Source organism: Lutjanus erythropterus, chromosome 17 (assembly GCF_056507025.1).
Source record: "Lutjanus erythropterus isolate fLutEry1 chromosome 17, fLutEry1.hap2, whole genome shotgun sequence".
NCBI lineage: Eukaryota > Metazoa > Chordata > Actinopteri > Lutjaniformes > Lutjanidae > Lutjanus > Lutjanus erythropterus.
In genome coordinates this window covers 28,883,312-28,896,000 of record NC_139333.1, presented here as the reverse complement: position 1 = coordinate 28,896,000, position 12,689 = coordinate 28,883,312, and the positions used below count along the sequence as shown (strand labels likewise).

The window sequence follows — 12,689 nt, the reverse complement described above, 5'->3', positions numbered from 1 at the left end:
GTGCTGACGTAGTGCACATTTAAGTCACATGACTGATCAGCTGTTTCCTCTCTGACAGTCTCCTCTCATGCCTCTATAATCCGTCCATGAACGTTCCACACAGATCTGATGGAACCCTCCTCCAAATACACGAAAACTAACAGAAATGTCTGATTTCCATCCTGTTTTCAACATTAGTTTTTACTGTTGGAGTCTGACTGTCGCTCTTTTAATGCCCCTGACCTTGTTCTCTGCAGTGGTAGAATAGTTTTCTGGTTGGAGAATTGGCGCCACCTGCTGCTGATCTCACCGAACCAACTCCTAATAATCAGGAAACAAGTTTTTAATTTTCATTTTCTTTTGTGGTTTTACTCAAAATTGCGTCTAAATTTGAAACACATTTGGACGGAGACACACTTGTGGGGTTTCAGTCTGATCCAGAGCACTGCTCATAAAACACACTGACGACAGTCCTGAACCTGTCCTTCAGATACATCTCCAGAGTCTCCAGTGGCATCTGCCTCACATCGTACCCCCTGAACTTTTTCTTAGTTGTCTCGCTGACTGGTACGATCTCCTGCGTGCTGTTGGGGTCATTGCGGCCGACGGCGGCGTACGTGGGAAACGAGTCCTTCAGTTCTTCTGGGAGACTGTTGTTGTAGTTCGGGCAGCAGTAGGCCGACCAGATGTACTCTGGCACGGCCACGCGGTGATTCTTCAGCCAGCGCTCATCGCTTTGGTAAGGGATGATGCCCGTCACTACGTAAGCCTCTCCGAGACAGTAGGCCTCCAGGGTTTTGTTGACAGTCTGCTCCAGGATCTCCCAGGGCCCGTCGTTAGAGCCCGCCTTCTGAGGAACCACGTTGGTGAGGGTGAAGGTGGCGGCGCGGTCCTCGCGGGTCTGGTGGTGAAGGCTGGGGTTCAAGTGGCCACGAGAGTAGGTGGAGTTAACGTAGTCTGGATCCACCGCCTGGCTCTCCACCACGTTCTGGTCCAGAGGGCCCGGAGGGAACGGGATCATGTTGCCGTCAGCTCCTGGGTACGCTAACTGTGGAGGGACAAAGTGTGTCACTCAGACCTGGAGCTGCTTTTACAACATATGGCCAAAATTATGTGGACACCCGTCCCTACAGCCATGTTAACAGCTCTCTGTACATTGACCTGAGGTCAATGCTAACATTAGCATGCTAACTTGCTCATAATGTCAGTGTTAACATTAGCATGCTACCATGTGCTAATTATCACTTAACTCATCTGCGGCTAATGAGAATGTCTTTAGTTTTAAACGCTCTAAAGACCATGAATGTCAAATTTAATGGAAATCCACTCAGTACTTGTCAACACCAAAGCCTGGAGGCATAGAAGTAACTAATTACAAATACTCAGATTACTGTAATTAAGTAGTTTTATGGGGTACTTGTACTTTTATGAGTAGATTTTCAAGTCTGTACTTTTACTCCAAGTTAAGTATTACAAGGTGTGTAATTTACTTAGTTACTTTTAAAATCATAGTTGAGTACTGAGTATAATTTGAATTAATATCCATACCTTTCATCTGCATTTTAGTAGCCACTAAGGTGATCTGATCACCAATGAAAACCAGGACATATAGATAAAAAAAAATTAAAAAAAAGCTGCGGTACATTTGGAGTAAGGATTTAATGACTAATCATTAATCAATTAATTGCCATTAAGAATTTAACCAATTATATTTCTAACACCACTGCATTTATTTGTAACTGAGTATTATTTTACCAATGTAACAGTACTTGTACTTTAGTACAGATTTTCAGAACAGAAAGAATTAAGTCTGATGTTGTTTCGCTGCTAGCAGGGATAAGAAATGCTAAGTCTTAATTCTGAAGAAGAGCATCAGGGCATGAGGGAAAATTAGAGGACATTTTTCTTCAAAGGCAGTCAAAATGTTATTTCAGCTTTATTCTCAACAAAAATCTAACTCTGACTTTTTTTTTTTGTGATGCCTGAAAAGTTTGACTTTATTCTTGAAATGCAAAATTTAAAAAAAAACAAAAAAACTTTCTGTCTCATTTTTCCCTTATGGCATCAAAGGAAGTGAAACTGTCTTTTCCTTTTTTTTCCTTTTTAAAAATCGATTTAAGTGAATTAAATGAATGACCTTTTCTGTATATTTTATCCTCCACTGCCAGGAGCATAATTCAAGTGGAGAAATCGCTCTATTTTATTCTAATATAATTAATTTCTTTCTTTCTTATCTTGCTTTAATTTTTGCAAAATTCAAAATGTTGGAAAAACTATCTAGATGTAAATGAGAGTAGCTTATATGGATAGACTTGACTCAAAAAAAAGAAGAAAGACATGTTTAAATTAAAGTAAATCAGAGACCACACACACACACACACATACAAGCAGAATCACACAAACCAAGTCCTTAAAGAAAAGGATGTGTACTTTGGCTGTCCAAGTACTTTTGGCCACGTAGTGAACCAGATTGGTTTTCATGGTTCTCAAATCTAAAAATATGAACAATACAAAAATTTTTGTACAATGTAGAATTGACAGACCGTGAACAAACAAATGAGACAGTTCTCCTTTACTCATTTCCTCATTTTCTTGTTATTTCCTGACAACACATTACATAACTGGTGCCAAACAGGAGCACCAGTAAGCACAAAATGAGTCAAATTAAAAAGAGTCATGTCTTTTTTAAGCACGTTGAAGAATAATGTCTTGATTCAGTTCTGACATGTTGTGTTACGGGACTTAAGACAAAGTGAAACAAGCTGTAAAAGTCATGCATCAATTCAAATCAAAACCTGCAAACTTACCTCTTACATAAAGGGAGCTAAACACCTTTCACCTACTTTAAAACATGAACACATGAATGATCACATGAATTCATTTTTCAGATCTATGAATCAGACATTCTAATATTTAAGTGTCTTCACCTGTGGTTCAAACTTCCAGGATGCAGTTGGTCTCTTTCCTGAAGGTACAGAGTATAAATAGGCTGATAACCACGGAGACCGGCGAGGTCGGCTGTACAACGTGGCGAAGCGGTACTGGTTGTAATAACGCTGGCAGATTGGAGTCCCAGTCAGACCTTTAGGAGGCCAAGACCTGTAGAAGAACTGGAGGCACGGAGCGAAGTCCCCGACATCAGCTGCACACGGACGCCACGCTCCGGTGAAGACCAGGACGACCACAGACAGAGCACCATACCGGCACATGTCGATCACTGACGGTGCAGTGATGCCTTCTCACAGGCTGTCAGTGAAATGAAGAGATTTCATTGAGCTGTTCCCTCTATATTAACATGTGACCTCTGAGTGAAAAGCAGAAGGAGTTTCAGCTTTAGTTTCACTCAGCTGTTTTTTGCTTGCTATGACTTTTTTAGTGATACTCAAAGACTTCCTCTTGAGTACGAAAAGTTGAATTCAGATGAAACCCAGCAGAGGTCACTCAGTGGAGTTCAGATCCTCGCCAGGTGCTTCACAGATGGTGAAACACCTACTGCAATGTCACCACAACTGACAGATGCAACCAGCAGAGATTCGCAAAGTTCCTCAACATAAACATGACCTCCACGGTCTTGGAACTTCCTTTTCCTGGACTTTTTTTTTTCTTAGGATGAGCTCATTGTTTGCAGGTCACAGCAGGGGAGATTTTATCCACAAAATCATCCAGTATTCTTTTATGTGGGTGGGTGTGTGTGGGTGCACGTCTTCCTCTGTGAGTGTTTATGCAACACAGAGAGAAGGCGAGCTCTGTGGTGTGAAAATGTTTTCCTCTTCTTCTCTTTTAAAATGCACACATATGTACATCTAAAGTGCATTTGTCAAACCCCCTCCCCCACTCCCCTCTTGTCCTTATGTAACACAATAATCAGGCTGGAGTTTGGATTCCTGGCGCTGAGCTTCACTTGTCCAGAGGAGGCTCACAGTACATTTCTCCACTCTTTCAGCGATTTACGGTAGGTTACAGCACTTTCTACAATACAGGGACCAACTCAGAAAAATGCCTTCACATCACCACTGAAGAGAAAAGACACTTAACTTTTGCAGGAGTCATTCTTAATAACTGCTTTCAAATGTTTTTTGATCTTTGGAAGTTGCTGATCTGTAGACAAGAGTGCATGCTGTTAGAGTCCTCTTTTAACTTCCTCAACAAAAGACCTGCAGGGACGAAACTGGACGCTTGAGGGCATGTTTTTCTTCTGCACTCTGCTAAGTGTTTTTAGCCTGTTAGCATGACTGCAGATGATGAGATTAGAGACCATGGTAACACCAGGCATTATTATATTATTATTATTATTACTACATCTTGTGATTTAAAGGTATAATAAGTGAGTCAGCCAGGTTCAAAGGCTGCTGTCAGACATTTTTTTAAAGGGGACTAACCTGTCATTTAATTTTTCATTGCATTGCTAAAAAACAGGGCTAGTGCCTATGTTTTTGTTGTACAAATAAAGATGATTTATCATTATTGTATTTTTTTAATTGTTTAATAAATAACATAATTTCATATAAAGTCGTTTAATTTTCCTCTTTGTTGTGGAAATAAATACATGCCTTTAAAAACAGGAGGGTTTACAGTAATGAAGGCAAAGGTTTAAAAGTACACATTTGCATCAAAATATTTTTAGTTAGCAGAAGTTGTAATACCTTATTTAACATGAGACGGTTATAAAAGTTAAAGTAACACATGTGGTTAAGTTGAAGAACTTGGGGTGTTGTATCTCATAATAGGTGATATGAAGAAAGTACTGTGTGTGTGTGTGTGTGTGTGTGTGTGTGTGTGTATGTAATAATGTGCACTGTATATTATTTGCCATATTGCATATTATTTTAGTTATTTTATGTAGTGTAAAATAAAAATAAATAGGGAATTACTGTAAAATTTGTGGTTGCTTCCATTAAACTTGTGTTCTTGTTCTTTTCCTCAGACTTCATCCATGGGGATGATCCCAGCAGTTTCACTTCTGCTTCTGGTGGTGAGCGTGTCCCTCCTGACAAGTCCCAGCGTTCAGGGCGGGAAGATCCTGGTGTTCCCGTTGGATGGCAGCCACTGGGTCAACATGAACCTGCTGATCCAGAGCCTCCATGACAGAGGCCACGAGGTCACTGTGGTCCGCACAGCCACCAGCTGGTATGTCAAAGAAAACGCACCACACTACCGCTCCATCACCGTCACCCTACCAGAGGCCATCGACCTGGAGAAAGAGGACTTCTTTGTAACCTTACTGTTCAAGATGCTGACGATTCGGAAGGAGGGGGCATCTGTCGTCGCCTTTATGAAGTTCTTCTGGGAAATGCTCACTGCGCTGTCGGAAATTCACCGACAGGCCAGTCTTTTTGTGGCAGAGATATTTGAGAACAAGACATTAATGAAGAATATTCGTGACACTCAGTTCGACATGGTTCTTCTGGACCCAGGATTGCCTGTGGGAGTTCTGGTGGCTCATGAACTTAAGCTGCCAATGGTTTATAACGTGAGATGGACCACCAGTGGAGAAGGACATTTTGTGGTCGCTCCATCCCCGACATCTTATGTTCCAGCTACAGGATGTGTCGTTTCGGATACGATGACCTTTGGGGAAAGAATCAAAAACACTTTCCAATACATCTTCGCCATCTGCTTTGACAAGTTCATAGTCAGCCCTCACTATGATAGAGTGGTAGACAGGTACTTTGGTCCAGATGTGAACTTCTATCACCTCCTACAAGGAGCTGACATCTGGCTCATGAGGGTGGACTTTGTCTTTGAGTTCCCCAGACCCACCATGCCAAACATCGTCTACATTGGTGGTTTTCAGTGCAAGCCTTCTGAGCCGTTATCGTCAGAGCTGGAGGAGTTCATTCAGAGTTCAGGAGAGCATGGATTCATCCTGATGTCTCTTGGTACGCTGGTCAGGGGCCTACCTATAGAGATCACCTCTGAAATTGCAGCTGCCTTTGCCCAAATTCCTCAGAAGGTCATATGGAGGCATGCTGGTGAACGCCCCAACAATCTGGGCAACAACACCCTGCTGGTAAAATGGATGCCCCAGAACGACCTCCTGGGTCACCCAAAGATTAAAGCCTTCGTGTCTCACTGTGGAACAAACGGGATCTACGAGTCCATGTACAACGGAGTGCCGATAATAGGCATACCCCTTCTGTTTGACCAGTTTGAGAACGTTTTGAGATTGGAGGCGCGAGGAGCCGCTAAGGTGGTGGACGCGACCAAACTCACTCATCAGAACTTTCTGGAAGCAATACAAGAAGTTCTCCACAATCCCTCCTACAGAGATAACATGAGACGTCTCTCTGCTCTCCATCGGGATAAACCAATGCATCCTCTGGACACGGCCGTTTACTGGATCGAGTTTGTCATGAGGCACAAAGGAGCTTCACATTTACGCACTGAGTCTTATAAGATGCCCTGGTATGCCTATCATTCTGTGGATGTTATATGCTTTCTGATAGCAGTCTTGTTGATGATGGCAGCTGTTGTAGTGGGATCAATACGATTTCTGTGCTTTAGACTGTGCAGGAGGAGAAAAGCCAAACAGGAGTAGTTGCATCAGATTAGTACTCACTGGCAACAGACAAGGTTATTTAATTATTTAAAAAGGTGAAATGAATTGGATTAAGTCCGATCTCCTTTCAAATGATCTGCAGTTATATGCAGATTAGTGCTGGGGCGATTCATTGGCATAATCGTTCACGGAAATATGTGGATTTGCATAATGTGCATTGACACATCATTATGAACAGCTATGCCCGGTCAGAGCATGGATTAACCCTGGGAACAGGCTGCAGAGAGCACGCCCCACTGCGATCATTTGAAGTGTGGGAGCATTTTAGACAGAGACCTGTCCTCCTCCTGCAGCAGCAGCATCGTCCTGTTTACTTTCTGTCTGCACACAAACACGATATATGAGGATCATCAACACATGGAACATCTTTCTGTCAGTTAAAGTCACTTCAGTTAGATTTTGCAGAAGTTTCCTCATCACCCCTGTGTTGAAAGTGATGTCTTTGCTGCGTCATCTAACTGTGTAATTCTGCCATTTTGTACTTTTTGTTCACTTTATCAGCCACATATGACACAGAAGTGGCTACAGACTCTCTGTAATTCATTTCAGTCACCGGAAAAATGACAGAAAGTATTTTCTTTGGCTCACATTGATGCAAAAATATACTGCCAGTGATCATTGTACCTGCATATGACTCCAGTGATGAAATAACAATAAGTTTAAGTCTTAATATAGTGATAGTGATAGTGATAGTTATTAAATTAATCTGCATCACAGCTCCTTTTGATTTGAGATCCAGTACTTTTGTGATCAGACATCTGACATGGAGTCTATTAAATAGGTTGGAAAATAGACAAACTTTAAAATATGCCACTAATATCATTGTTCTAATGTGCTTTATGTGTCTTTTTTCAGGATTATGATTGAATAAAATATTGTAATATTAATGAGACAAGTTAATCAGAAAAAAAATGATAGCTGGATTAATCGTTTTAAAAATAATAATTAGGTTCAGCCCAAATGCAGATTATCTGTTTATAAAGATCAGACGAAATGTGTCTTTTTCATCATTCCACTTCTTTTGTTTGCTTTCACTTTTTTGTTTTTATTGTCTTTAAAATAATGCAATTTCTTTAGTCTTTAACTATTTATCTACTTGTTTTTCTATGTGCCTTTTTTTAATGAATGTTAAAGCTACTACAAGGAGTTTCTCACTGGTTATGACAAAATCTGAATTAATTTCTGATGCCATAAATGAAAACAAGACCATCCTCGTGTCTCTGTATCTGTTCTTAATGCCTACCTCCAGGTCGGACTCATCTTGAAATCCGATGAAACAAGTCTGTGTTTACACTTTCCAAGGCAAAGACACGGTTAGTAAAATGTCAGCCATTTAAAAACAAGAAGAAGGAGATTTTTATTAATATCATTTTGTTTTTGTTGTTTTGTTTTGTGTTTTTTAGGGTGGAACAACTACTGCTTTTTTCCAGACGGGCCTCCGAAATTAACCAAATATGAAAGTTCCCTGTAGTAGCTTCAAATGCACTTTTAATGTTTTCTCAAAGTCTTATTTGGATGTATTTCTATGCTCCTGTAAAGCACTTTGAATCGCTTTGCGTCTTGTGTTGCCTCAAGTTGCTAATCAGACTGTAATCACTCAGAAGAGGAAATCTTAGCCAGGATATTCCTTAACCATTATCCAGATATCCGCTGGCTACACTGGAAGCCCCAGAACACTGGTTGTCACCCCCACAGGCTAAAGTGTCATCAGAAGATAGCTGATGAGTTTCAGAGATTGTTGAGACAGAAACACGTTGTTGGTTTTGGTCTTTTCTTGAACATTGTTGATAATAATAAAATTTAGAATAAAACCATGCAGCCTTATCCTTTAACTGATGGAGTTTAACAACTAAACACAGAAAGAAAAAATGTATTCAGGAGACGACTGTGAAATTATGTGAGCTTCTCTCCAGCAGAAGTCTGAAAGATGCCAGCTGCAAAACAATCGAAACATCTGCACACTTTTGACTGTTGCACACATCAAATGAAGAAAAGCAGATGTGTCTGTACTGACTTCCAATAATGCAACATCTGTTTAGTTTATGCAGCTCTGAAATTTAAAATGATGTTGAAAAATGCTCTTGTTTGCCTTATTTTATATTTTTATAAAGATCGACTTTTCAAAAAGTTGTGTATCATCACTTGATGAAAGAAAATGCAGTCTGTTATATCTGTTCAAAATTATACTTAATAAACGAACAAGCATGGTAAAGTGCCATTCTAGTTGACAAAATGTGGTAAAGTGCTTTCTAAAGTGCTCTTCTAGTGGAGAAAACACAATTCAGTGCCATATCATGATTAATGTTTTTCACATACTGCTGCCCCAGTGCCTTGTTTATTTTTTCTTCGCCCCTGTTCCTCAGACAGAGTCTGCCGCTGCTTCAGCACACAGTCATGAATGTGCACCAACAAAAAAGGCTAGTCGGTCCAGTAGTATTTAAAATAAGCTGCGAACAAGCTGGAGGTCTGTTGATCATGCACACATGCACACACACCCTTGAATGCTTAAATACACAGAGGTTTTGTTGCTGCAGCACAGACTACTAAGCATTTATTCAATGGCTTAAACACATTAAAAAAAACAAAAAGGGTCTTGGAACTTCCCTTTCCTGGACTTTTTTTTTGCAGGATGGGCTCATTGTTTGCAGCAGGCGAGATTTTATCCACAACATGACTTAAAATATTCTTTTAATTTCACTGTGTGCATGTGGTTGGGTGTGTGTGGGTGAACGTCTTCCTCTGTGAGTGTTTATACAGCACCGAGAGAGGGCGAGCTCTGTGGGGAAAATGTTTCAAAATACACACATACATCTAAAGTGCATTTGTCAAACCCCCTCCCCCACTCCCCTCTTGTCCTTATGTAACACAATAATCGGGCTGGAGTTTGGATTCCTGGCGCTGAGCTTCACTTGTCCAGAGGAGGCTCACAGTACATTTCTCCACTCTTTCAGGGATTTACGGTAGGTTACAGCACTTTCTACAATACAGGAACCAACTCAGATAAATGCCTTCACATCACCACTGAAGAGAAAAGACACTTAACTTTTGCAGGAGTCATTCTTAATAACTGCTTTCAAAAGTTTTTTGATCCCTGGAAGTTGCTGATCCGTAGGCAAGAGTGCATGCTGTTAGAGTCCTCTTTTAACTCTCAGCAAAAACCTGCAGGGAGGAAACTGGACGCTTGAGAGCATGTTTTTCTTCTGTACTCTGCTAAGTGTTTTTAGCCTGTTAGCATGACTGCAGATGATGAGATTAGAGATCATGGTAACACCAGGCATTATTACGTCCATGTATTCCACTGGACTTTGATCTGTTAGAGCAACATTTCACGTGTTAGTTCAGGAACTCCGGGTGTCTGTTGTCATTTTCCCTCTGTAAATCACTGTCACAGGTTTAGAATCTACAGATAAAAACATGTAGGAACTGGTGCTTTATGGGTTTGAAAACTCAGAACTATGTTTTTAAATGATTCAGAATTCAATAGAGATCATTAACACATTAAGGGTTAGGATTAAAGTTAGGGTTAGACATAAAATCATGTCACAATAGTGTCCCTGTAAAATTTGTGATTGCTTCCATTAAACTTGTGTTCTTGTTCTTTTCCTCAGACTTCATCCATGGGGATGATCCCAGCAGTTTCACTTCTGCTTCTGGTGGTGAGCGTGTCCCTCCTGACAAGTCCCAGCGTTCAGGGTGGGAAGATCCTGGTGTTCCCGGTGGATGGCAGCCACTGGGTCAACATGAACCTGCTGATCCAGAGCCTCCATGACAGAGGCCACGAGGTCACTGTGGTCCGCACAGCCACCAGCTGGTATGTCAAAGAAAATGCACCACATTACCGCTCCATCACCGTCACCCTACCAGAGGCCATTGACATAGAGGAGCAGGACTTTTTCGTAACCTTCCTGGTCAAAATGCTGACAATTCAGAAGGAGGGGGCGTCTGTCCTTGCCTTTATGAAGTTCTACTGGGAAATGCTCACTGCGCTGTCGAAAATTCACCAACAGGCCAGTCTGTTGGGGGTAGAAATATTTGAGAACAAGACTCTAATGAAGAATATTCGTGACACTCAGTTCGACATGGTTCTTCTGGACCCAGGATTGCCTGTGGGAGTTCTGGTGGCTCATGAACTTAAGCTGCCAATGGTTTATAACGTGAGATGGATCACCAGTGGAGAGGGACATTTTGTGGTCGCTCCATCCCCGACATCTTATGTTCCAACTTCAGGATATGCCGCATCGGATACGATGACCTTTGGGGAAAGAATCAAAAACACATTCCACTACGTCCTCAACATGTGCATCGACAAGTTCATAGTCAGCCCTCACTATGATAGAGTGGTAGACAGGTACTTTGGTCCAGATGTGAACTTCTATCACCTCCTACAAGGAGCTGACATCTGGCTCATGAGGGTGGACTTTGTCTTTGAGTTCCCCAGACCCACCATGCCAAACATCGTCTACATTGGTGGTTTTCAGTGCAAGCCTTCTGAGCCGTTATCGTCAGAGCTGGAGGAGTTCATTCAGAGTTCAGGAGAGCATGGATTCATCCTGATGTCTCTTGGTACGCTGGTCAGGGGCCTACCTATAGAGATCACCTCTGAAATTGCAGCTGCCTTTGCCCAAATTCCTCAGAAGGTCATATGGAGGCATGCTGGTGAACGCCCCAACAATCTGGGCAACAACACCCTGCTGGTAAAATGGATGCCCCAGAACGACCTCCTGGGTCACCCAAAGATTAAAGCCTTCGTGTCTCACTGTGGAACAAACGGGATCTACGAGTCCATGTACAACGGAGTGCCGATAATAGGCATTCCCCTTCTGTTTGACCAGTTTGAGAACGTCTTGAGATTGGAGGCGCGAGGAGCCGCTAAGGTCGTGGACGCGACCAAACTCACTCGTCAGAACTTTCTGGAAGCAATACAAGAAGTTCTCCACAATCCCTCCTACAGAGATAACATGAGGCGTCTCTCTGCTCTCCATCAGGATAAACCGATGCATCCTCTGGACACGGCCGTTTACTGGATCGAGTTTGTCATGAGGCACAAAGGAGCTTCACATTTACGCACTGAGTCTTATAAGATGCCCTGGTATGCCTATCATTCTGTGGATGTTATATGCTTTCTGATAGCGGTCTTGTTGATGATGGCAGCTGTTGTAGTGGGATCAATACGATTTCTGTGCTTTAGACTGTGCAGGAGGAGAAAAGCCAAACAGGAGTAGTTGCATCAGATTAGTGCTCACTGGCAACAGACAAGATTGGAAGCATTCTGGTTTCCATTTGCAGTGCGAGTGAGTGAGTGACCTTTGGTTGCAAGAAGGTAAACAGTCAGTGAGGAGAGCAAAAGAGGTGAAACAAATTGGATGAAAAGCAATCTCAGAAGCCACCAGCTATCGTTAGATGATGATTTAGCTTTTTTTAAATTATCTGCAGATATCTTTTTATAAAGATTAGCCGAAATGTGCCTTTCTGGTCATTCTACTTCTTTTGTTTGCTTTCACTTTTTGTTTTTATTGTCTTTTAAATTCAAATTCTTTAGTCTTGATTTATCTACTTGTATTTGCTTTTTGTTTTAAGTGTATGGTAAAGCTACTACCAGTAGTTTTTCATTGGTTATGAAAGCATCTGAGTTTATTACTGATGTGAATGAACAAGACCATCCAGGAGAACGGCTGTCTCTGTATGTGTTCTTGATGTTTGCCACCAGGTCAGTTTTGCTTTAAAATCAAATGAAATGAACCTGTGTACAATTTTCCCAGCCAGTTAAAAAAGAAGAAGAAGGTGATTTTTATTAAGATTATTTCATGTTTGACCTTTTATTTTGTGGTTATTATTATGGAAACAGTACTGATTTTGTCCACATGGGCCTCCACGTGTGGTAACTTTAAATGCAGTGCATATTTGGATGTATTTCTATGCTTCTGTAAAGCACTTTGAATCACTTTGCATCTTGCGTCACTTCAAGTTGCTAATCAGACTATAAACACTCAGAAGAGGAAATCTTAGCCAGGATATTCCTTAACCATTATCCAGATATCTGCTGGCTACACTGGAAGCCCCAGAACACTGGTTGTTACCCCCACAGGCTAAAGTGTCATCAGAAGATAGCTGATGAGTTTCAGAGATTGTTGAGACAGAAACACAAACCACG

General features: G+C 41.5%; 1 protein-coding gene and 2 pseudogenes across 2 annotated transcripts; 2 read left to right on the top strand and 1 right to left on the bottom strand.

Annotated features, from left to right (window-relative positions):
* Nucleotides 1–139: 139 nt before the first annotated feature.
* On the bottom strand, nucleotides 140–3,475 carry LOC146312413 (endonuclease domain-containing 1 protein-like). Its single transcript, XM_084741338.1, has 2 exons — nucleotides 2,907–3,475; nucleotides 140–1,027 (listed from the first exon to the last, which is right to left on the bottom strand). Exons 1-2 carry the CDS (start codon nucleotides 3,186–3,188, stop codon nucleotides 407–409), a joined length of 903 nt encoding a protein of 300 aa, XP_084597464.1. The 5' UTR covers nucleotides 3,189–3,475; the 3' UTR covers nucleotides 140–406.
* A 1,408-nt stretch (nucleotides 3,476–4,883) lies between these two features.
* On the top strand, nucleotides 4,884–6,982 carry LOC146312412 (UDP-glucuronosyltransferase 2A3 pseudogene; annotated as a pseudogene).
* Nucleotides 6,983–6,989: 7 nt separating this feature from the next.
* On the top strand, nucleotides 6,990–11,964 carry LOC146312411 (UDP-glucuronosyltransferase 1-2 pseudogene; annotated as a pseudogene). Its single transcript, XR_014772189.1, has 2 exons — nucleotides 6,990–9,498; nucleotides 10,147–11,964. The product of XR_014772189.1 is annotated as a UDP-glucuronosyltransferase 1-2 pseudogene (transcript).
* Nucleotides 11,965–12,689: the final 725 nt, after the last annotated feature.